Here is a 26,826-nt window from a genome sequence, read left to right on the forward strand (position 1 = left end):
TCTTGATACTGCAATATCTTAATGTTAAAAGCAGCAGGTGTCATTTTAGAATAAACATACTAGGACAAGGCTGCAAAACTCTGGAAAGCCATCAAATAGTAGTAAAAGCTTAGAATATTGTAGCTCTGCATCCCTTGTATAATAATCCTCACATATACAAAGATATTATTAAAAATGCTATCAGCAATTTATTTATTTGTTTGTTTGTTTGTTTATTTATTTGTTTATTTATTTGTTTATTTATTTATTTATTTATTTGTTTGTTTGTTTGTTTGTTTGTTTGTTTGTTTGTACAATTTTTATGCCGCCCTTCTCCTTAGACTCAGGGCGGCTTACAACATGTTAGCAATAGCACTTTTTAACAGAGCCAGCATGTTGCCCCCACAATCTGGGTCCTCATTTTACCCACCTCGGAAGGATGGAAGGCTGAGTCAACCTTGAGCTGGTGATGAGATTTGAACCGCTGACCTTCAGATCTACAGTCAGCTTCAGTGGCCTGCAGTACAGCACTCTACCTGCTGCGCCACCACGTTCAATTTACTTCCACTGAACGACAAAATGTACATATTTCATTCAGTGGGGACCAGTTTAGTTTTCGGTCATGTTCCGACATCATGTTAAGCCAGTTCAGTACAAAGAAATGGCATGCTTGCTTTGTGATATGGTTGTTTCTACTGTCCTTTTCTGAGCTTGCAATATTATAATTCCTCTGAAATTTTCTTAAAATGCTGTGACCAAAATTGACACAGGATTCTAACAGTAGGAGTCTTCTATGCATGACTCAGTTGTGTCAGATTTGAGGTTTGCTGACCATTCTTTATATTACTAAAGTTATAAAGTGGCTAGAAGCAGCCTAGAATGTAGGAGATATATGTTTTGATACAGAGATAGACCACAGAAAAAAGCTTTTGCAGAGTCAAGATCATTCATAATATTGCCATTCCCTATAGGTATGTCTGTTTGGTCTAGCACTATGCGTATATTCAGCATAGCCAGTGTTCAGAGCTATAGAATCTGAATTATAGTCCGAACTGTGTTAGTACAAAACTATAATATTCCATTAGCACAAGGTAATATAGGGCTTATGGGTGGCAATTTAATGACACTGACAAACAAGTAAACGAAGACCAAAGTCTATCAGAGTCTATCTGATAGACACAGAACTTAAGGAGGTTATTACATATTACATTGATCAGCTAAGCTATTCATACCCATGTTCAACCTTCTTTTAACCTAGAAGTGAAAAAGTCATTTCTTTTGAAATTTTACTACTCTTTTCTTCTTTTTCTGGAGTAAATCCAGTGGAGGCACACAGAAAGGTAGAAACAAGAAATTATACTTATATGGGCAAATATAAGAAAAATATAACAACCATGATTTGTGATTTTGGTGTGCGATTGTCAGGTTATCTGTCATTGGTTCTAATATTATGATATTGGTTAGTGATCACTTATTTACTTTATTCTAATATCATTGTAGAAGTTTGTTTACTGTGAATATTTTACTATTATATTATTATCACAGATGTTTTAACTGTTAATTTTAAGTAACATGTCATGAGTTGATAACGACTAGACTTCATACAGATTTAATAAATAAATAAAACTAGCATTACAGAATATTTACACTTTAGAACCACACTCTCATTATATATCTTGCACCTGTTGTCACATACCTCTATAACAAATTAGATTAGAAAAGCATTAGTGGTATGACTTATTCTTTTTGAAAATACAAAAATATAATTAAATATTTCTACAGACTACAGGATTTCCAGTATAGCTGCCAACTGGAAAAAAATAGTGAAAAGACAAATGGGAGCATTAGTTCTTCCACCACTACTAAACAGTTAAAGTTCTGTTAAACTTCACAGTAGGTTTTACACTAACAGTTTCTTATTTCCTGTATTACTGCCAAAACAATTTCCTACTCAAGTTCAGAGAAGTGGAAATAGACATAGTAATACAAAAACAGAGGAGAATGATAGTGCTTAAGCTGAACTGATGGCTTTGCCCTTTCTTTTATATAAATCCTGGGTTCCCTTAAAATATAAGATCTCAGCAGATGTGTAAGAGGTTTTGTACTTACAGCACAGAAATTAACCTCCTCATCTACACTCTGAGCAATTCCTTACAACCAATAAATAAGTTCCTTCTTGATTATAAATTCAAAAGTGAACGAGTAACTTGGAAAATTGCTCTTTTCTCCTTTTTGTTAAGTTCATTAAGTAACAATACAAGGGTGACTTAATACAAAACCAGAGACTTGACTGCCCTCAGCCTTCTTAATATCTCCATATCTGCAAAATGTCCTCAGGCTTATATGGCATTTTAGGAAGAGGAACATGCAGGTGCCTTGAGCATCGTTCTGCAGCCGGTGTAGCAGAAGAGAAAGTGAGCTGATAGAAGAATACCAAAGGAAAAATATGCAAGCAAAAGTTTATTGGCAGGAAGAAATAAATGAAGAAACCTCTGGAAAGACTTTGTCCAGAGCCTCCTCATATCTGGCATCAACAGTCCATGGTTTTTCTTCATTGGTTTCTAATCTAATTGTGTCTATAACCTTATTACACAAACCTCATTTATTTCACATGTTGTTCATAACATTTCTGCATTTCTAAACATTTCCATCAATTAGGATCAGTCTTCCTAGAATTAGCATAGTGATTGCCACCTTTAAATTTATGTTAAATTGGTTAAATTGGTTTATATTATTTTAATATATTATGTTGTTTTATTTACTTTTCATGATTGCAATTATTACAATTACTAAAAGTTTATATTTTGGTATTTCTATAATTTTCACTACTAATTGTCAAACTAGTAAATTGTATTTATATTTATCATTATTTTTTGGAAATAATATGTTTTATATTGATGCAGCAGTATCAAAGGAAGGAAGTGAAAAACTAAATTCAGTTCAGTTGTCTGTAAAAGACATTCAAATATGGATGTACTGTCTTTAAATACTCATAATTTTGTATTCTGATCAAAAATGAAGTGTTCTAACATAAAAGTATATTTCAAATCTGAATGTCTGGAATGCAACTTTATTATATATTTTCTGATTAATTTCAAAAAAGAATTAAACTACATGTGTTATCATTGTTGGTCTTCTAGGTTTCTCTTAACATACTTAAAAAAATAAACATCCTAGTACAGTAAATGGTGTGCCAAAAAGAGGTGTGTATGTGTGCTAGCATGCATGCACATGGCCACACCCCCTCCCTCCCTCCCACTGCATGAGCACTCACCCTGTGCTGCCCCCCCCCCCTGGTAATGGTGGGTTCCTACCAGTTTGGTCCAGAGAGCTGCACCAGTATGAACCCACTGATTTTTAGCTTTTTTTTTTTTTTACGGCGTCTTCACCCTCTCACCCACCCTTGTCTTAATGCTGATCTTTATTCTTCATCTGAAGCACAACTGAGGCTTCTTCCACACAAAGAGGCCAGGGAAAAAAATCATGGAAAATCAGTGGATTCATACTGGTGCTGCTCTCTGGACCACACCGGTGTGAACCCACCACTGCTGGTAGGTGGAAAAAAAAATACCCAAGCAGGTAAACCCGAACTTCCAGTTTGTCCATTGAGGGATTTTTTTGCGTCTAGGGAAGCTTCCATGAAGCGTCTGGAGGATGAAACTGCCTTTCCAAAGGCCGAAAATCAGCTGGCAAGCGTGCATATGCGTGCTGCAGCTGACACAGTCTCACATGCCCTCCTATATGGCTCCGTGTGCCACAGGTGGCACATGTGCAGTGGTGGACCTCAGCCTCAATGGTGGGGAACATCGTTCCGCTGGCGGAACGTAGCGTGTAGCGCGTAGGCTAGCACTATTGGCGATGCTGCTGCTGTTCATCCCAAGAGCGAGAGGCGAGCATGGCAAACGGGCGGGATGGACAAACGGTGGTGGGCAGCAGCGCATGGGCACTTACTTGTTTGCCCATTTCCGGTTTTTTTTTGCTTCTGCACAAGCAGAAGCGGGGGCACGCTCCCGGCCCATTCTGGTAGGGCCGGGAATGGTAGCCCGCTCCTGCACACATGCCATAGGTTTGCCATCACAGTCCTAGTTGAATTATGGACATTGAAACATTGCTGATGGATAGAGTTGTAATAGCAGAAAAACTCCTGCAAATGTGACTGCACAGTGCAGAATATGATCACACAGAGAAGGCTTATTTACATTATGACAAATTGAACCATGTATACCAGAACCTTCTAATATGTGAACTAGTGATTAGTTTGACACATTTGTGAGAGATTTGCTGAATACTTGAATCACATTGGTGCCAAATTTTAGAGAAACTTAGCTTAGGTATCCAAAGCACAATCTGTCTTAAGTTTTGTGAAAGCAGCTATTTGTTTTGTCCTAATAAAGTGAATATTTGCAACATTTGTAGTTGCAAAACTAATATTCTATTCTTTTAACCTATGACATAACCATATGTTATGTTTCTAACATCAGACTACTATTGTACACTGCTTTATTGTTGCTGTTAGCCGCCCCGAGTCTCCGGAGAGGGGCAGCATACAAATCCGATAGATAGATAGATAGATAGATAGATAGATAGATAGATAGATAGATAGATAGATAGATAGATAGATAGATAGATAGATAGATAAGTATGTCATGATGATTCTAGTTAGAAATAAGAAAGAACTTGGATTCTAAATAGAATAATTATGTTTTTTTCCTGTTTTGGTGGCCTCAATAGAAAATTAGCTAGGCTGAATAGGCCACTGATTTGAACTAGTGTTCTACTTCTATTTTCTTATCTTTAAAACCCCAGGAGAGCAGCACAGGAACTAGAGGTGTGTGTGTGTGTGTACATACACACACACACACACACAAACACACACACCTGTCTACATGATGAGCATAGAATTAAAATAATCAAGATAAATTATCAACTTGCTCTATAGGCAGTATTCAAAGCAGTATGTCCATAATTCTTTACTATACTTAATCCACAATACATGGATGCATAATATACTCCTTTACTCTCTCTATAAATTAACCAACTAATTTACATTTTTAGGGTTGACAATTTTAATCAGTAGGTTTACTGCAAAGAATTATGATACACTTTGCTGTTGCATTGTTGTTGTTACAGTATGTGACATTCATAACTGTATCCATTAGGTGAAGAGCAACCCTTACAAATGTCAAAGTGGCTTTCAATAAATTTATAATGCCCACCTAATTAATGCTAGGCATCCCATCTTAAAAACCCTTTTCTTAGAAAAATCAAAATTAAACCTTGGAAATTTGTGGGAAATTACTGAATAGATGCTTTCTAAAAAAAACACAGGTGAAAAACAAATGATTACTAAACTATACCCACCTTTAACTGCAGTCCTTGTGAAGGAAAAGTTGGAAGTTCTTTAATATGTTGGTAGACATAAGAAGCACATTGTTTCTGCTCAGCCTGTAACTGAGGGGCAAGTTTAGAAAGGTGACCTTTGTAGGTCTTGATGACTGCCTGCAATTCATCAATCAAGTTGTGCATCTGGAGGGTTAAATTATAAGAGCTGTTAGGAAGAGGCAATTGTTGATGTCACACCTATTAGAATTCTCATTACAAATCTGATTGAGATGTAATTTTAGTCTGGCAGAAAATAAAGAATTTATGTCTCTCTATCCTCTAAACATCTATGGATTATGGAACAAAAGCCTTGATAAAAAGGAGAAATAAATAAATAAAATATAGTGTTCTTAGTTAAAAATGAAAAGATGTTTTAATATTACCTGCAATCCTTTTAAGTGCCTAGCTAATTTCCTAAGTAAATCTTTTCAATAGCTAATTAAAACACACTAAGGGCAACAATTTCCTATTTCTACACTTCCCAACAAAGCACTTAAAGGAAGATAAACAATATTTTTTATGATGGAAAACTGTAGATCCAAGTCCCTCTGCGAGAGTAGGGTAGTTCAAAAATCTGAAAAATAAATAATTTTATACTCACTATGACTGCAGGAATTCAAAGCAAAGTGCACGCATAGCCCTCTTTTCTCTCCATTTCCACCAAAATAAAACTCATGTGAGATAGTAAGTTTATTAGTAAAGTTATCCATGCCTTGCTTTACTATCTCCTAAATTACCTAAATCACCAGCTACACTATTTCTTCAAGTAGTAGAACAAGCATGTTGCTGTGTAAGATTCCAGATTCGGTCACCAATAATTCTAGCTTTCTTAGCTCAGAGGACAACCATTGGTAAGTTCTGATCAACTAAAAGGCGCAAGAAAGGCAGTTGATTGGCCAGCTTCACAAAGCTTTGAAGTGAATGGAAAATGGCAATCGTGCTACACAGAACAACCCTAAAATCTACCTTTGTATTAGAGGACAGAAAAGTAGCTAATGTATTTCTTGGATAGTAAGGATATGAGGCCTTTATTCTAATTTCTCTTACTCGGATACAGAGCCTTAAAGGTAAGTCTCTTTCATTTTTATTCAATCAGATATTAAACTCTTCTTTTTACCTTTCTTTTTATCCTAGCCCTTAAATTCATTGTAAACAATAAGAAAGTGGATCTAAATATAGGGAAAAACATAAAATGTCTATGAAGATATAAATAAAATGTTATACATAAAATGTCAATGAAGATTCTCAGTAATTACATATATATTATGTGTATACATATACAGTGTGCACTCACTCTCTCACACGCACAAATACTCTCTTTCACACACACACACACACACAAGGGAGGAAGGGAGGGAGGGAGAGAAACAACCCTGCATATTAAATATATACATAAAACTATAAGCCACCCAGAGTCATCTTATAGGGGAGATTTAATTTATTTAATTAATAAATAAAATATAGTTCACTATCAAATTGATTCTACCCACCACCCATCCAAAAAGGCAGATGGTACATTATATAAAGTAATTGTTTACGTTACATGGCATATTCTTCCCCTGGCACTAAACATTACTGCCATCACATTTACATCTATCAAGCAAAGCAAGTTAATTCCCTCCCCAAAAGCAATGGGAAATAGGTACCATAATTAAACATAGGAAAACGTTTTGAAGATTACAATTAATTGATTTTGTAATGTAGCCATTGAACTGCATGGATGTTATTTTCCTTTCGTCCTCCCTATTTTCTTTTGCATAAAATGCTGCCTAACTTTCAAGGAAGACTGCAATGGGGAAGGAAATTGCTTTTTCCACTTCAAGTAGTCAATAAAGTATGTACTAGTCTACCATTTCATTTTCTTTTAAATATGTATTTTATTCTCAGTTTGGGGAACTGTATGGAAAGCATTGTATTTATGGCAGTTAGGTAAACATGGCAGAAAAGACAACAAATATATTGTACATAGGTATCCCTGGTTTCCAGCACTGAAGGTAAACAGTAAAGTTTGGCAGACAGATGTAAAAAAGTTTATGTTATGAGATAGTAATATTAGCACTGAATGAAATGGCTCATTTAGTCCTCCTTGTATGTTATACTATGTGTCAACATGGTGTCTTTTAAACTAGAATATTGCTAAGTATTCGTTTTTCTTATTTTGATATGCTGCAAAGAAATAAATAAGCAAAAAGTCCTCAAAAACATCCATAGTGTGAATCTTTTCCTGCCCCCATAATAAAACACATACTTCTAATTCAACTACACTTTTGAAGACAAAACTTGCCCTTTTCTGACCCCTGTATTTAAAGGTCTGTTCATAATTCAGTCTTCAATCTGTGTGTAGAAAAGCATCCATGTGGAAACATGGAAGCCTGTGAGATATGTAGCTTTCCCCTTTACACGTTATCTGACCCTATGAATTCTTTTCACAAAAGAAGGATTTATGTATGCATAATTTGGGGGGGGGGGCTGGTTTCACTGTGCTTCAGAAAACACACGCATTTTACTCATCCTTTTCTAGGAAAACTCAGCATGGATTTGAGTGGATGTATTGCAAGAATTAGGATGAAAAGAAAGGTAGTTGCTAAGAAGACCACCTATTTTTTTCACTTGGATTATTATTATTATTTCTTTAATGCAAATATACTGCTCAGAAAATAAAGGGAACACTCAAATAACACATCCTAGATCAGAATGAATGAAATATTCTTATTGAATATTCTTATTTGTTCTGTACAAAGTATTCAATGTACAAATAAATAAGTAAGTAAGTAAGTAAGTAAATAAATGAACAAACAAACAAATAAATAAATATTTAAAAGGGCTGTCAGCAAAGGGGCTGTGAGAGGGGCGGGGCAGGTGTTCCAGAAGCGCTTGGAGAAAGTGCTCCCAGCAAAACGGCTGGAATGCGCTTTCTCCAAGTGCGGAATCCTGGCGGGGGCTGTAATCAAATGGGAAATCCCAGCGATGACAGTCACGAGGCAGGGAAATCCCTGCGGCAGTCAGACAGCACACATGCAGTACGATAGCACACGCGCAGTAAGAGAGCCCACGCTCCCAGGCTTGGGTTCGTAAAACGAAAATGGTCCTTAAGACAAGGCAAACAAATCGTAAACCCCGGATTCGTATCACGAAAAGTTTGTATGAAGGGGTGTTCGTAAGACGAGGTATCACTGTACTCAGAATTATGAGCAAAAGATCAGGCAGAAGTATTAGATCCTAAGGAAAGGAATAAGAGGGTTATTATAGACTAAGAATACTTTGCTTGAATAAAATTATTTTTTTCTTCCAGTATGACTTGTCTCATGAAATATAATAGATCCTGACCTATTTTTTTCCAAAATATACAATAAATATATTGTATATAGTCTAGATTTGATTGGACATTTAAGGCAGCTTACAAATTGAACAAATGCATTAAAAATAAAGCTAGTAAAATTAGCAAGCCATAAATGATACAGTTCACACAAAGCCTGAAGACAAACCAACAAAACAGATATGATCATCCATCCCATTAGGTTAAAACTAACAAATCAAATTACTGAGAGATAATAAAAGCAAATGCAATAACTTTGCCAAATGATATTTCATTCAACTCATTGTTGCTTTTAGTTTCCATCACTAGTCTAAGACTTTCAGGCTAAGTGCTTTAGCTTTTCAGACTTTCTTTTTGCGGATACTAGCTTTTATCTGTAATTCAATAATTGCAGGTATGCCTTCTGCTTGATTATACCCCCTTTCCATTTTCTGTATAGGTCCCTTTTAATTCTTCATTCAGTTGAAAGCACTTTATGCCACCACATAAATTACCTTAGCAGCTTCTTACTCCCTTTTTTCCTCGTTGGAAAACTGTGTGATTCCTGACTATGGGATCCATCCTAACATTTCTTAATATCTGTTGAAATTGACTCTCCTGAAATTCAATGTGCACGTACAACTTTGCTCTAAATTAAATTTCAATTTTAAGTTTTTCGAATCACAAAATGATGTGATCACTCTCTCCCAAAGCACCTAATGATTTTACCTTTGTGACCAGCTAATTAAAATCAGAGTTGGTCTACCTATCTTCTTCTTCAGCCTTGTGGAAAATGAAACAGTAGGCAACAGTAACCACTAAGGAATAGTTTTGATCTTATAGTCAAGTTGTTTTTCAGATACTGATGGTTTTTGTTATTACTTCTTTCTTCTGTGAAATTTCTGTGATCTAGTTCAGGACTGCATTCTCTAGACTTTCTTGGCAGTCTATTATATACCCCCACATGATATCTTGTTTCCCTTTTCTACTTTGCACATTAAGGAAAATAGAAGACTTAATATTTCAGTTTGCAGAAAACCCTCACTCATAAATGAGTGTTTATATTTTGATTCTCACCACCCACTGGAGCACAAAATAGGAGTGATTAGAACCCTACATAACTAGCCTGAATTTCCTAATCGGAAAGAGAGAAAAGGGAAAGAACTAAAACATATCAAGGGATCGCTCAGAAGTTGTGGCTATCCTAACTAAACTTTTATTAAATCCAGAAAAAGATCCAATAAGCACTCCTCCATTAGAAACAAAGAAGAGATCAACAAACATAGTAACGTTGTCATTCTGTACGTTGCAGGAATATATACAACATACATACATGTGCACTTTAAACCCAAGAATACACTAAGGCAGAAGTTTATCCACCCAAGGTTAAAGCACTCAAACAAAAACGGAGCATTGTGATACTGTATGTGCAATACAATGCAGTGAGACATGTGCATATCTGTACACTGGTAAAACAAAACAACTACTTAACACAACATAGGAGGTCAAACCCTATTTGCACCAGGAGTCACTGCTCACAGTCACTCATGTCCTCATCACCTCGAGGCTCGACTACTGTAATGCTCTCTACATGGGGCTACCTTTGAAAAGTGTTCGGAAACTTCAGATCATGCAAAACGCAGCCGCGAGAGCCATCGTGGGGCTTCCAAGATCTGCCCACATTTCACCAACACTCCGCGGCCTGCATTGGTGGCCGATCAGTTTCCGGTCACAATTCAAAGTGTTGGTTATGACCTATAAAGCCCTTCATGGCATCGGACCAGAATATCTCCGAGACCGCCTTCTCCTGCACGAATCCCAGCGACCAGTTAGGTCCCACAGAGTGGGTCTTCTCCGGATCCCATCAACTAAACAATGTCGCTTGGCGGGACCCAGGGGAAGAGCCTTCTCTGTGGCGGCCCCGGCCCTCTGATACCAACTCCCCCCAGAGATAAGAATTGCTCCCACCCTCCTTGCCTTTCGTAAGCTTCTTAAAACCCACCTCTGCCGCCAGGCATAGGGGAACTGAGATACTCTTTCCCCCTAGGCCTTTACAATTTTATGCATGGTATCTCTGTATGTATGTTTGGTTTTACAATAAGGGTTTTTAACTGTTTTAATATTGGATTGTCATATGCTGTTTTACTACTGTTGTTAGCCGCCCCGAGTCTACAGAGAGGGGCGGCATACAAATCCAATCCAATCCAATCAAATAAGGACAAGATTCAGCTGTCCCTACAAAGTAGCCAGGGGTGGGCTGCTGCCCAGATGTGGGGGGGAGGCAGTGGGGTAGCAAAAATGGAACTCCATCCCAGAGCACCCAATTTGCACTGAAAAATGTTGAAAGAAACCGCAGGGCGTCGTACACAAGCCATGCCCTCAGTGTGGTAGTAGAAATTTTGGTAGGCCTTCACTGAAAGCAGCTATCACAGAGAGTACTAGGGGACCAGATGGCTACAAAGAAATACAAACCTTTCATTTCCCCTCCCCCTCTTCAGAACCTATCCTTCTATCCCCTACCACCCAGTCTCAATTGTCAGTACCTATCCACCATCCCTCCACCACCACTTTCTCATCACAACTGATGAAATTTCTTGGATGAGAAACAAAATGTTTTGCTTTTCTTCCTCAAGGAAAAAAACCAATCCAACTGCCTTTTGAAAAAGCACTTTTGAGATTACTATGACCTGGATGACTGATAATCTCCACAGACTTTTGTGTTTGAGTTACAAATCTGGTCAAAATGATTCTAGGTTTCTGGGTATTCCTAGGGCAGCAAACACAGTGAGCATTTCAATATCTTTATTTGTCAGCCTAAAATTAGAGCTCAGGCCATTAATTTTAGAAATCAAATAAGTACTGTAGTCAAATCGTTGTCCCAGCTTTCTCTGACATTCCTTTGATCCTTAAATTATTTCTCCTGTTACAATCCTGCAAATCTGCCAACTCAATCTTTATTTCAGAAATATTCTTTGGAGTCTTGCTCATCCTTAAAGTATTACTTGTGGCCATATTACAAGCTTTGCTGGCTACATGAGCTACAGTATATCTGCTATTTGTCATGACATTTCCTTAAATTGTTTACTCATTTGCTCATACAGACCTGCCCACTCTTTAGTTACTCTCACCACGTGTTTATACCATACTGTCTTCAATTCTTTTTTAAATTGATTTTTATTTATCCAATTATATCCATGATAAATATGTGCCTAACGTCCCCTGTCCAATTACTTTTCCTTTTCTCATATATCCTATATATTCTCTCCCTCTCATCCACTCCTCTTCTTTTTTACTTACTATCCCTATATATACTACTTAATGTCTATTTCATTCCATATGTATTGTATATTGGACAATAAATAAATAAATAAATAAATAAATAAATAAATAAACAAACAAACAAACAAACAAACAAACAAACAAACAAATAAATAAATGTCCATGCCTGGGAGGAGTGATTTCTTCATTGCTTTTTTTCTTGCTGGGAAGGGATGCCTCTAAAACCTTCTCCAGGGCTTCCAAATAAACTTTAATCCCTTTTCTTTATTCAGCATCTCCTTCCTTAATAGTCTGCTGAAATTATCTTACTATGTGATAAAATATTTAATAAGATAAACAAACTATATTAGAAAAAAATATCTAGGTTGGAGTTGGGGCAGAGGTGAAATGCTCCCGTTTCAGACCAGATCGGGCATACTGGTAGTTTATAGTTTATTAGATTTGTATGCCGCCCCTCTCCGAAGACTCGGGGCGGCTCACAAAATAATAGTAATGCAATATATTACAAATCTAATAGTAAAAGTTAAACCAGTTTAAAAACATTAATACATATTAAAATCCCTAACTATACAATCATACACATTCAACCTAATACATCATACAGTGAGGATGAAAACATAATAAAAAGGGGGGGAAGGTGGTAATTATCCCCACGCCTGGTGACAAAGGTGGGTCTTCAGCATTTTACGGAAGGCGAGGAGGGTGGGGGCTATTTGAATCTCTGGAGGGAGTTGATTCCAGAGGGCCGGGGGCACCACAGAGAAGGCTCTTCCCCTGGGTCCTGCCAGCCGACATTGTTTGGTCGACGGGACCCGGAGAAGGCCAACTCTGTGGGACCTAACCGGTCGCTGGGATTCGTGCAGCAGAAGGCGGTCTGGGAGATATTCTGGTCCGATGCCATGTAGGGCTTTATAGGTCATAACCAACACTTTGAATTGTGACCGGAAACTGATCGGCAACCAATGCAGGCCGCGGAATGTTGGCAAAATGTGGGCAGATCTTGGAAGCCCCACAATGGCTCTCGTGGCCACGTTTTGCATGATCTGAAGTTTCCGAACACTTTTCAAAGGAAGCCCCATGTAGTGGCCACGGGTGGTTTGCAGAACCAGCAGCGATGGCTGGCTGGCCACACCCCCGAACTGGTCCCCCACTTGCTCGCCCTGGCCAGTCCCTGCTCTACAGTTTGTATTTGTATTTGTATTTATTAGATTTGTATGCCGCCCCTCTCCGAAGACTCGGGGCGTCTAACAACAATATAAAAAGACAATGTAAACAAATCTAATATTAAAAAGAATCTAAAAAACCCCAATTTAAAGAACCACTCATACATACAAGCATACCATGTATAAATTCTATAAGCCTAGGGGGAAGAGAAATTTCAATTCCCCCATGCCTGATGACAGAGTTTGCCTGCAGTAAGTACTGTGCCCTGATTTGCCTGCCAGGTAAGTCTGCGAAGCTGTGACCCACTTAGCTGCCTCTGTCCCCATCCCCACCATCCCAGCCTGCCTTCCCTACTCTGTTCCCCATGGCCTGCAGCCTTCCTGCCTTCCATCATTCCATGTGGTCTTCCTGGTGTCCCCGTGGCCAGCTTGCAAAAGCAGACAAGCAGAAGACCACATGTCATTTGATGAGGAGAAAGGAATGATTGTTAGAGCGCATAAAGCATCTTAGAAGTCTTTTCTTCATATCTTGAATCTTTGCCCCAGGAAGACAGACATTTTTCTTGGTAAACAATCCAACTGAAAGATTACTACTTTGCTCTCCTGCTCTCAGTAGGGAGTCTCTGATCAACACTACTTATTACTTATTCTCCTTCAGGGCAGAGGCAAGAATATATACCAATTCAGAGTTGTAGAGTCTTCTTCCTTACTTTCTGACATTTGTGACCATTTTAATCTAGGGGATAATCAGAAGGGAGACCCTGGAATCAACTCTGAAGGTTCTTATAAGTAAGAGTGCTTTTATTTATAGCCAGAATCTTTATGTCACATCTCTCCATTTCTCTGTTCCTTCCATTTTTGTTTTATCTTCTGGAAGGCTTCTTTGTGTCATTTTTCCATATGCATTTCTGTTTGAAATTGAAACATTTCTTATCTTCCCTCACAATTTGAGAGGTGGCCATTTGGGAGGAGGCCAACCAGATTGTGGCATGTGGAGTCTCATCATCCTTAGGAAACAAAATTAAAATGGCAAATCCCCTTGGATCATGAGAGAAGTTCTCTAGGTCCCAGTTCCTCTGATGAACAATAATCCACAAAGAAAATTCTTCTCCCTAGACCTCCTTACCAGATGTGTGGTTTATTTCCCTTTTCTCCTGTCTATGAAGTCCTCAGTAACCTCCCTGTTCTATTCCTTCAGTGAATTTATTCTTTGAAAGCTGCCTTTCTTCTATATCCTCCGAAGCTGCCTCAACTAGATCAGCTAAAAACAAAATTCCAGTCAGACATAGTAGGTAGGTAGGCAGCAGCTTTGAAGAAATAACTGGAGGAATCAATAAGCATTGAATAGGAAACAGTAAGTGGAAACCAGCAGTGGATTGCTCCCAGTTTGGCCTGGTGTTGCGAACTGGTAATGGAGGGTCCACCCACCCACCTGGGATGCTTTTACGTACGCGTGCGAACTGGTAGCAACGGGTTTTATAACTTACTACTGGTGAAAAGTAATCTACAATCTCCATCCCTCTGCCCAGGTCTTTCTCTTCTGCTTACATAGCATCTCCATTCTTCTCAGAGGGAATTCCTCTGAAAAACTTTTGCTAAGGATCAGTGATGGGCTACCAAAAATTTTACTACCACACTGTGGCCGTGGCTTATGCATTTTGTTTCAACATCTTTCAGTGCAAATTGGGTGCTCTGTACCAGTAGGAGCCCATCACTGCTAAGGATTCACTTGTTTGTTTGCTCAGTACTCTTACTTTTGCATCTGGAGATATTTCAATTGGCCACTTCTGATTATTTCTGCACTTAGGAATACCATTCTTCTTAGATTTATCTGGCCTCTGCTTTGTTTATATTTCAAGGGACCTTCTAAACCTGGCTTTCCTCTCAAGTTTTGACTGCAGTGAGTGGAAGGTCCTCTGCATTTGCTTTGGCTTGTAGAATTGATTTTTTTCCTGGACATTTCCCATTTGTATTTTATTTATGCTTTTTATTTTATGTAACCCACAGTAATTAAAGAATTGGGAAGCCTCTTAAGTTTAATTAAATGAATAAAACAATAGCAATAGCACTTAGTATTATATACCACTTCATAGTGTTCAGCCGGGCTCTATGGTATGAGCCTCCCGAAAATTCAAGGGTAAAAATTCAGACACACACACACTTGAAAATTCAAAAGCAATGTTTTTTATCACAAAATTCAAAAGAAACAAAGCACCCTTTTTGTATTGCAAAGAGCACTCTTCCCAAAAAAAACCTTGTAGGCTGTAAAAACCCCTTAAACAGTCCTTAAGTACTTAGCTAGCAGCTGTTAAGAAACGTCACAGCCCTCCTTCTTCCACGAGTTGAAACACACACACGCTTTGCTCTGCCTTGGTTTCAAAGTCTTGAAAAATCAACAGAGTCCTGAAACAGCAAGTCACGGTCCAAACCGGTACGATCAGATAAACTCCACACTGCAAGGCCAGCACGTTGCCAATTTAACAGCAGCCCTAATTACTTGAACCCAACCACAGGTGGATTCAATTATCTCCTATAATACTTTTGAAGCTGTTCACTCCTATGCATAACTCTACGCATGCGTAGGTCTATCATTATTTCCTCATCCGAATCTAAGGAAGATAAGGATGATTGACTTCTTCCTGGCTGTCTTCCAAGCCCCCCTCCTCCATCACACCGTCACTTCCTTCTGCAGAGGACAATTCACCATCTGACTCTGTCGGCAGCAAAACAGTCCTATGACATGTAGATGTTTCCCCCGCATCCACCTCCTCAGTCCTTGGGGCAGGAGCTGGGCCAGAGCTAACCACATAACATAGCGTTTTTATAGCCCTCTCTAAGCAGAATCAGCATATTGCCCCCAACAATCTGGGTCCTCATTTTACCCACCTCCAAAGGATGGAAAGAACCTTGAGCAGGTGGTGAGATTTGAATTGCTGAACTATAGCTAGCAGTTAGCTGAAGTAGCCTGCAGTGCTACACTCTAACCACTGCACCACCCTGGATCTATAAACAAATTGCTTCTGTTTATAACCTTATAAATTATATATTTATTAATAATCATATATATGAGTATAAAGTAACAGGGATTTTTTTAAAAAGAAAAAATGTATTTTTTCTAAAAATTCCAAAATACAGGATAATACTTATCCAGATTTTTCCCCCACTAACCTGAAGCATGTAATACAAAGAAGCATAAATTGTATTTCTTATTGGAGGGATTAGTATAATTTTTAATTTTTAAAAATCTATTATTTCCTTGCTATTTATGGCTGTGAAAAAGGCAGATATGAGAAGAATGGATGCCTTTGAACTATGGTGCTGGAGATGACTATTATATAGCCTATGGACTGCAAAAAATAACGTGTCCTACATCGAACCTCACCAAAAATATCACTTGAAGCCAAAACTGCCATGCTGAGGCTGTCATACTTTGGTCATGTCATCAGAGCTGATCCACTTGAAAAGTCAACCATGCTGGGAGTGATTAGCAGAAAAAGGACAAGGGCCAAGTTGCCCTAGCAACCTCTGGCTGCACACTATAAAGGATATCACTGAGATGTCCATGATGGATCTGAAGAAGGTGGTGAGAGACAGAGGGGCATGGAGAGTGCTGATCCATAGAATGGCTGAGGGTCAGACACAAATGAATGAATGACGACAACAGTGATTATGTCCAGAATAAAATAAAATCCCTAGCTAGAAGTTTTAAAAAACATATATAATATACACATCTAGTTGGTTTCACCTTCCTAGACTGATGCGCAAGCTTCTTTTGAGGAATAGTTAGTTAGTTAGTTAGTTAGTTAGTTAGTTAGTTAGTTAGTTAGTTAGTTAGTTAGTTTATTCATTCATTCATTCATTCATTCATTCATTCATTTATTTATTTATTTTTATGCCGCCCTTCTCCTTAGACTCAGGTCGGCTTACAACATGTTAGCAATAGCACTTTTTAACAGAGCCAGCATATTGTCCCCACAATCCGGGTCCTCATTTTACCCACCTCGGAAGGATGGAAGGCTGAGTCAACCTTGAGCCGGTGATGAGATTTGAACCGCTGACCTGCAGATCTAGCTGTCAGCTTTAGTGGCCTGCAGTACTGCACTCTACCCACTGTGCCACTTCGGCTCATTAGTTGCTATTGAAAGAGAAGGGCCTTAAAAATCTGTCTGACCGGATCTGAATGGTAGCTTAATATGAAAATGTTCGTTATGATGAATGTTCTTCAGGATCAGTATGGTAAGGATGTAACTGCAAAACACTAACCTTTTATAAGATACCTACTGAGATAATTTATCAGAAGGCATCGCTATAAAAAAACCCAGAAAAAAAATCAAAGGGATACCTGGTAGTTATTGTATCCCAATGTACCCTATATGCAATATATTAATTAATTAATTGTGGACCTGTGAGAAAAAAAATGATTAGTACATTGTCAAAGATCAAAATAGCAGGGAAAAGGTAGTTATTAATAGTACCATAGCATTAGTAACATTTCCTAATCTTCTCTTGGAGAGAATAAGCTATACTACTCTGTAAATCTGCATGAAGATAATGTTCCACTTTGCTTTATAGCAATTTTGCATTACTGTATTTCATTTGTAGAATATGCTGTCAAGTTCACAGCATGAAGCTTTGCAAAGAAAATCTTGATTTAATAGTTTTGCATTACAATATTTCCTGAAGAATCTTATGATTAGCACACTATGTCTTGACACTGTAAACTGCAAGTTTTCAATGGAAATAAGAATTTACTTAACATTTCCTTTAATATTATAGTAGCAAATGAAAGCAAAAAGGAAGGAACCAAAACTATTAAAGTGATTTAAAATACTGTAATTTGCTATGCGGTTTTGATGAGTTTATTTAGTGTGAATTGTTAGGGACAATCTTTATAACCTTTTAAAATATTCAAATGTATGAAACAAACCTAAAATATACTGAGCAGAATTGATTTTTCAAAGCAGCCTTTTCCTTACATTTAAATTCCTCATAGGTACAAGTAATCATCAATGTACAACACAATTGGGACCAGAATTTCCCTTGCTAATACTGACAGACAGACAGCTGTTAAGCAAGCTATGCATCATTTAACAACCTTTTGTGCCACAGTTGTTAAGCGAATCATGTGGTCATTAAGTGTGGTGGTGCGTCAGCAGCCTGCGGACCTGGTGGCAGAGCCAGGCAGCAAGGAGACTGGGAAGGACCATGGGCCAGGCCTGGAGTCTGGAAAAGGCTTGGTGCCAGAAGCAGGGATTCAGCCTGGGCTATGTCTGAGGTCTATCCCGTCTAGCCTACAGAGCCTGACATGAGTGAGATGGAGGAACAGGGAGAGCTTGTTCTCAATGCACGCATGCACAGAGATGCCAGAAGGCAAGAACAGTTACAGAGGATTGCCTCAATAAAGACATAATTTCCAAACCAGAAGAAGCACTACTCAGATCCCATCTCAAATTCTATCTGGAGGTTTTTTGGGGGCGTGGGGGAAGGAGCGGATTATATTTTAAGAAAGTTTCAAAGAAACTGAATCATGAGTAAAGGACTGCAAATTAAGTTTACAAGAAGTGACTGACAAAATGGATGGATGGATGGATGGATGGATGGATGGATGGATGGATGGATGGATGGATGGATGGCAGGCAAACAGATTTTACACTTTTATGCTTTTGCATTCAAAATTCCAGGTTCACTTTTTAGCATATTCGGGTACTGTTGTTGGTAATATGAATGAAACCCTGTTGTAGTCAGTATAAATAATATTGCAATAATCTTAGTGTCAGATAGTCTCCTATGTTTTTGATATTGTTTTCTTAATGCCTTCCTGTCAGAATTTCAAGGTAGTTGAAGTCAGGAAATAGAATTCAAGAAGACTAGGACTGTGTTTCATTTACAAGTCTGGTGATATTTTTATGTCTCTCCTCTATGCCCCTGGGAGTTGCAGGGGGAGGGCTAGGGTGAAGTTCCCTGTACCCAAGGGTGGGCTACAAAATGGAATGGAGGGACCACTGTTCCGTTGACGGAAATGGAGTGCATAGGCTCACTCCATTGCCATCCGGTGTGCACGTGCCATGCATGCGCAACTGGCACGATTCCAGTAAAAACTACCAATTTTTGGCTGCCGCGCATGTGTGGAAGCAAAGAAACCGGCAATTTTTGCTGCCGGAAAGAGATTTCGGCTGATGCACATGCACAGAAGTGGCCTGCCCCAGCTCCAGATGCGTGGCCTGCTCTTTGATCTCCCAGGCCGCAGGAGAGACGCACAGCCAGAATTGGGGCCACCCGGGCTGTTCCCTCTGCCATGGCCCCTGCAGGAGGTGTTACTGGTAAGCAGGGGCAAGGGGAGCAGTGGGGGAAGTGAGGGCGATTGGCGCAACAGGAGCTGTCAGCTCTTATGTTGTTTTGCCAGTCGCTCCAACTGGCATCTTTTGTCTCCAATTTCCAGGGATTTTTTTGCTTCCGCAGGTGCGTGGAAGCAAAAAACCTTGGAAATTGCACATGCGCGCATCTTCACACAAGATTTGGCTTCTGCGCATGTGCACACACAGGAGCACATTCCGGTAGGGCTGGGATTGGTAGCCCGCCCCCTGCCTGTACCTCTCTGAACTTAACACATTTCAATATAATATAGAGAATATATGTAAGTGAAGAAAAGCGCTTAGCCTGAGAGAAAGAGAGAGAGAGCTATACATCACACAACGCACAATTTTTTAAAATAAATTTTACTTACTTTGCGTTGTTCTGAGAGTATTACTTGCTTCTTCATTGATAAAATGCTCTTGTCTGTTATCTTCTCCTTCTGGCCATCAGTGGCAAAATCCAGCTAAAATATGACAAAGAATTTACCATTAACTTTATTGACCCACATTCCACATTTCTCTATTTTCCTACATAAAGTAAAATAAAATCCTGACTTCAAATTCTGTTGTTTGATGCTATATGAAAATTTAATAAGTAAACTCTCAGATATATTCTTACGTATGATTGATAGATTGATAGATTGTTGGGGGCAATATTCTGACTCTGTAAACAGTTTAGAGAGGACAGTAAAAGCACTATTTATTGATTTATTTATTGGATTTTGTATGCCGCCCCTCTCCGCAGACTCGAGGTGGCTAACAACAATGATAAAAACAGCATGTAGAAATCCAATTAATAAAACAACTAAAAACCCTTATAATAAAACCAAACATACACACAAACATACCATGCATAACTTGTAATGGCCTAGGGCAGTGATGGGCAACCTTTTGAGCTTGGTGTGTCAAAATTCGCCAAAAAACCCAGCATAACTCGGGTGGTGTGTCACCTTGAGAAAAAAACCATAATTTTGTGCTAAAAGTGTCTGGTAACCGATTCCAGGCACTCCAAATTTCCTGTTCATAGTGGCACTCCATCTTGATTCTCCAAGCGGCACCTTTCTAGATTCTCAAGCTTTGACCTCAAGTCAACAAACAAGCTTCGCCAAGTCTTACTTTCACTTTGCAGAATAGTCCCCGGACTCTTTTTTTTTTTTTTTTTAAACTCCTGCAGGAGAGGGCGGGGCGCCCTTGTCCCAAAGACTCACTGAAACGGCGAATTCTCACGTGAATTGCAGGTTATTTCCAGAAGCCTGGGACAGATATCCTTGCAAAGGCTTGACAGAAAAAGCAAGTAAAGAGCAAACTTCAAAAGAAGGGAAAAGACGGGAGGGAAGGAGGAGGCAAAAGGAGGAAGGGAGGGAAGAAGGAAGGAAGGAAGGAAGGAGAGAGAGAAAGGTTTCGTTCTAATGGAAAGAATCGGCTCACCCAATGAAAGGGAATGCGAAGCGACGATATTTCTTCATCTGGAAAAATGGACACCTGACTTCCTTAACGGCCGCGTGTCACTGAAAATGGCTACGCGTGTCAGTGCTGACACGCGTGTCATAGGTTCGCCATCACTGGCCTAGGGGGAAGGAATATCTTAACTCCCCCATGCCTGGCAGCATAAATGACTCTTTAGTAGTTTACGAAAGACAGGGAGGGTGGGGGCAGTTCTAATCTCTGGGGGGAGTTGGTTCCAGAGGGCCGGGGCCGCCACAGAGAAGGCTCTTCCCCTGGGGCCCGCCAAACAACATTGTTTAGTCAACGGGACCTGGAGAAGGCCAACTCTGTGGGACCTTATCGGTTGCTGGGATTCGTGCAGTAGCAGGCGGTTCCGGAGGTAATCTGGTCCCATGCCATGTAGGGCTTTAAAGGTCATAACCAACACTTTGAATTGTAACCGGAAACTGATCGGCAGCCAATGCAAGCCATGGAATGTTGAAGAAACATGGGCGAATCTTGGAAGCCCCACGATGGCTCTCGCGGCCTGCATTCTGCATGATCTGAAGTTTCCGAACACTTTTCAAAGGTAGCCCCATGTAGAGAGTGTTGCAGCAATTGAACCTCGAGGTGATGAGGGCATGAGCAACTGTGAGCAATGACTCCCTGTCCTAATAGGGCCACAACTGGTGCACCAGGCCCTCCTCGCCACAGCCGAAAGATGATGTTCCAATGTCAGCTGTGGATCGAGGATGCCCAAGTTGTGAACCCTCTCTGAGGAGGTCAGTAGTTTCCCCCCCCCCCATGGTAATGGATGGATAGATGGAATTGTCCTTGGGAGGCAAGACCCACAGCCACTTCGTCTTGTCTGGGTTGAGTTTGAAGCGGTATATAAGTCTAAGTGCTATTGCTATTGTTACATGCTTTACAAAATGTATAGATTGACTAAGCCTACAAAGTTTAATTTTTGTATGCATGCCTTTAAAAAACCATATGCATATGCCTGGCTGTCCAGTGTAACATAGGCAATATAGTACACTTAGTAATATTTTCAAATTGCAAATAATATTATAGCATTTATAGTAGCACTTCCAGATACTAAAATCTAAAGAAGACAACTCTCTTTTCTTCTTTTTTAAGACTCCATTATTCCATCTAAGTTGTCATTAACAGTTGCCATAAGTTCAAAAAGTCTTAAATCATAGAATAGCAATTAATCTTTTGAAGCTCATGAATTTTGGCAAAGTGCCTAGAAGTTGTCTTCAATAAACAAACTGAAGCAGATAAGCAGAGCAGAGATTTTCTATACACAACAAGCAAACACATTTCAAATGTTGTTTCCTGCAGAGATTCAGCTGCCTCTGCTTTCCTTAAGTAGACTAAAGGACTGGCCAATTAGCCCCAAGTCTTACTCCTGAGAAGACCTCCTCTGGAGTAACCACTTTTAGCAGCTCTGCATGCTGTGCATTAAGAAGAGGAGATTCCTCTTCTTCCTCATCACTGCTATGACGTGCTGGATGTTCCAAAGGCTCTGGCTAAACCTCTGCCTCTGGCACTGAGTCCTTGCCAGTCTCCTCACTGTCTGACTCAGGTGCCAACTGCACAGGCCATTGGTGCATCACCTAGTTGGTCTCAAACAGAATACGTTATCATCTGCATGGGCTGCTGGCGGGCCACAACAATGGAGTCAACGTGTTTGTGCAAAATAAGCAGTTTCCTTTGAACTCCCAGAAGCCTGGGAGTGGCTGCAAAGCTCGCCACGGTTGGCTTCCCTCTCCCTGCTGGCCAGCATGTCCCAAAATGCACCTCTGCTGATAGGCAATGGGCCATCAATGCCCAGGCAGGGCAAGGTTAGTGTGCTCCCAGCCATGCTCTGCAGTGCCTCTGCTGACCTAGGAAATGCTTCAGGAGGCACTGGCTGACAGGAAAAGAGGGAGCTGGTTTGGCAATCTTTGTAGCCACACAGCTGCAAAGTTTGCTGGGCAGGCTTCCTTATCCCTGCTGGCCAACATCTCCTGATAAAAGTTACAGGCACGTCAGGGAAGGGGGGGCAGCTTGGCAAGGTTTGCAGCTGTGTGGCTACAAAGGTTGCCAGACCGGCTAAGCCTATCCCTGCTGGCCAGCTCTTCCTGAAGCATCTTCTGAGCCAGCAGAGGCACTGCAGGATGCAGCTGGGAGTGGGTTCTTGCTTCAGGCCAGGTGAGTTTGCCAATCAAGCACAGTAATCCCATGGTCATTGAACCAAATTTTGGTGCTTTGGCATTGGGGCAGGTGCCAAGTCCTGCTGGAAAATTGAAGTCAGCATCCCCATGGCATCGGACCAGAATATCTCCGGGACCACCTTCTGTCGCACGAATCCCAGTGACCGGTCAGGTCCCACAGAGTTGGCCTTCTCCGGGTCCCATCGACTAAGCAATGTCATTTAGTGGGACCAAGGAGAAGAGCCTTCTCTGTGGCGGCCCCGGCCCTCTGGAACCAGCTCCCCCCAGATATCAGAGTTGCCCCCACCCTCCTTGCCTTTCGCAAGCTCCTTAAAACCCACCTCTGTCGTCAGGCATGGGGGAATTGAAATTTCACTTCCCGCTAGGCTTATAGAATTTATACATGGTATGCTTGTATGTATGAGTGGTTCTTTAAATTGGGGTTTTTTAGATTATTTTTAATATTAGATTTGTTTTCATTGTCTTTTCATTGTTGTTAGCCGCCCCGAGTCTTCGGAGAGGGGCGGCATACAAATCTAATAAATAGATAGATAGATAGATAGATAGATAGATAGATAGATAGACAGACAGACAGACAGACAGACAGACAGACAGACAGACAGACAAATAAATAAATAAATAAATAAAGCTTGTCTACAGAAGGAAGTATGAAATGCCCCAAAATCTCCTGGCAGGCGGCTGTGTTCACCCTTGACTTAATGAAGCACAGTGGACCAACACCAGCAGATAATATGCCACGCCCCCCCCCCAAATTAACACAGACTGTGGAAACTTCACACAGGACTTCAAGCATCTTTCTGTGTGTGCCTCTTCATTCTTCCTCCATTCTCTGGGTGCTTGGTTTCCAAATGAGATGCAAACGTTTCCACAGTCTGTGTTTATTTGAGGAGCCATGTTATCATGAATGCTATATTTGTAACTATTAAACTATATTTGTACATAACTCCTTGTATTTTAAACTGAATACTTTGGTACCAAAACTCAAATTGTAAGAAGGGGTGAGTTCTAACTTATCTTGCTGCCGATTTGCTTCCTCCCATGAAGCGTGTGCGTGCATGCGCAATGCCCTCAAACCTTTTTTTTTTAAGCCAAAAACAAGATGGCAATGCATATGCAGTACCAGAAAGTCGGCTTCTGCGCATGCACAGAAGAAAAAGTGGACTCCCCCCAAAAATGTAAAAAAAATTGGGAAAAATATTAAAAATTGCTGGTGGCACCCATGGACTGGCGCTGACTGAACCAGTTCCATGATGTCATCATGACATCACCCGCTGTTTGTTACCGGTTCGGGCGAACTGGTCTAAACCAGGAGGAATCCATCTTGATTGTAAGGTATAAATGGATTGCTAGATATTCCACAAATACAAGTCCAAAAACTTTGGATAACAGTATGATACAAAAGAAACACACAATCTCACCCTCACTACAATGTGTTGAATTCCATATTCCAATTCTAATCTATGCACTTCCCATTCAATGCTACTGAACTTAAAATCAGATTGGATTCTTCCTAATATGCTAACAAATTTTAAACATCCACACAGACAATCACGTGGCACGCAACTTCTAGATAATTTAAATAATCCTGAACAATGTTTTACAAGGAGATCAGTACATTTCAGTTTAAATACTGTGATAATCAGTTTCTATAAATATTGATTGAATTTCCCAGTAGCCTGTTGCAAAGCAAAAGAGTGGGACAAATTGCTTATTTCATATACAAAACGTGGTGATAAAAAGCTAGCTGCAGGTATTTTCTAGAAAGTGCATTTTAATAAGGATCTATTCAATGTAGGAACAAATGGAGTAAAGACATTTGCATTATCAAGTTTGGTGAAAAAGCTCTGTCTCTTTATAACAACAAAATCAATCATTTATCCAGACTGTGGGGAGTGAAAGTTAGTTGCTGAAAAGAGATCCATATATAAAACAAGTCAATAACTCATTGTGTGTTATTGTTGAGCTGAAGAAGCCTGCTTTCAAAATGCTGGTCCTGCTTCTCTCCAAATGAATGTCACTGTATTCAGACAGTGGGAGGGGAGCTTTTTGTTACTGGCGGTTCCCTACTGCCCTTTACTTCGATATAGGAAAGAGATGTTGCTCTTCAGTGTCCCTAGAAGTTTGTGCCTTAAATAATACATCACTTGGTGTTAGACATATTAAAAGAAATGACTTGTTCTCCTACATTAAGTTTGTGTTCTAAATTTTGCTGTTTACCTTCCGGAGAGAGATGACGTTCATGTATCAAATCACAATTTTTGAAATTCAAAGACTGTTTTAATTAGAGCATAATACCTTCCTCTATCAAGATTTGAAGACCTAGATTTTAAATATTTATTCAAAATCGTCAAAAGAGTTCAGTTGCTGGCAAATTGTGTTCATTCACCTTTTCAAACACAACATGAGCACATGTCTTTTGCTTTGCTCCCTCTTGGATAGTTTTTTCACTGTTTATTCAGAAGAGGACAGTTTCAGAAGATGAAAGTTGTAAAAAGATGAGAAAGACAGCATCTACTTAAAAGTTCTCTTTTTATACCAATATTAAGAATACATTTTTTTCATGTGCTTTAGTTCAGGTTGTTCTTTATCTCTGGTCCAATCCTCTGTTTCTAATTCGTTTTCACAGTCACCAGATTTATTGTATTTGTGCATCCTTCCATTTTACCCAGTTGAGAATAAGTCTCCTCAATTTTTTACACAAATCTGTTTAACATTTTTAGAAATTTATATTAAATCACATAGAACATTATGGAAGTTGTCACCAGTTAGATGACAGTGTGAGTAACTTATATGTATGACACTAAATCTTGTCAAGAATAGTACCCAAAAGAGATAGAAGTAAATCAACAATTTTCAGAAAAACGGTTTTAGGATAGAGGGATGTATAGATAGATGATAGATAAAGGTAAAGGTTCCCTTCACACATATATGCTAGTCATTCCCAAATCTAGGGGATGGTGCACATCTCAATTTCAAGGCCGATGTGCCAGTGCTGTCTGAAGATATCCCCATGGTCATGTGGCCAGCATGACTAAACGGCAAAGGTGTATGGAACACTGTTTCTTTCCTACCAAAGATGGTCCCTATTTTTCTACTTGCATTTTTCAATGCTTTTGAACTGCTAGGTTGGCAAAAGCTGGGAAAAGTAACAGGAGCTCGCCCCATTATACTGCACTAGGGATTTGATCCACTGAACTACGACTTTTTGATCCACAAGCTCAGCTTCTTAGCCACTGAAAGAAAGAAAGGGAAAGAAAAAGACAGGTAGGGATTTTGGCTTTGTATATGTACTATGGGTCATGTATCCAATTTTTCGCTTAAAAAATTCATATGATGGAAGATTGGAAGAGGATTGGGTTCTATTCTACAGTATTTCTATTTAATTAAATTGAATTAAATAGATAAAAGGTGCCACCTAGATTATCAAGTCCAGTTCCTTGAATAGTGCAGAACTCCAAACCACCAACAGATTATTTTCTCACTATTTTTCAACACATCAAGCCAACAGGAGCTATCAACTGCAGAAAGCAATTTCACTTTACCTAAATCCTTCATGCCTTAATATAAATCAGAAGGTTTCAGGCAATATCAGAAAGTCTCGACAAAACACAAAAGATTTTAATGCATTATAGTTGTTAATTGATAAGGTACTGGTAATTTGTCTCACACATAGCCTGAATCGTCATCACCTTCCCCCCTCAACCTCACCCTAATTTAAATCTTACCTC

The 26,826-nt window shown here is 39.5% G+C and overlaps 2 protein-coding genes across 4 annotated transcripts in view; one reads left to right on the top strand and one right to left on the bottom strand.

Annotated features, from left to right (window-relative positions):
* The window catches only part of DCDC1 (doublecortin domain containing 1), a 315,249-nt gene that overhangs the window by 169,283 nt on the left and 119,140 nt on the right, over positions 1-26,826 (bottom strand). For all 3 annotated transcript variants that reach the window (XM_070762118.1, XM_070762110.1, XM_070762129.1), the window contains 2 exons: positions 19,823-19,915; positions 5,341-5,505 (listed from right to left, as the gene is read on the bottom strand). In XM_070762118.1, coding sequence (XP_070618219.1) covers positions 5,341-5,505; positions 19,823-19,915 — 258 coding nt within the window. The remainder of the gene's footprint in view (positions 1-5,340; positions 5,506-19,822; positions 19,916-26,826) is intronic.
* Positions 1-26,826, top strand: part of DNAJC24 (DnaJ heat shock protein family (Hsp40) member C24) — a 197,183-nt gene that overhangs the window by 5,801 nt on the left and 164,556 nt on the right. The window lies entirely within an intron of this gene.

Source organism: Erythrolamprus reginae, chromosome 1 (assembly GCF_031021105.1).
Source record: "Erythrolamprus reginae isolate rEryReg1 chromosome 1, rEryReg1.hap1, whole genome shotgun sequence".
In the NCBI taxonomy this organism is placed as follows: domain Eukaryota; kingdom Metazoa; phylum Chordata; class Lepidosauria; order Squamata; family Dipsadidae; genus Erythrolamprus; species Erythrolamprus reginae.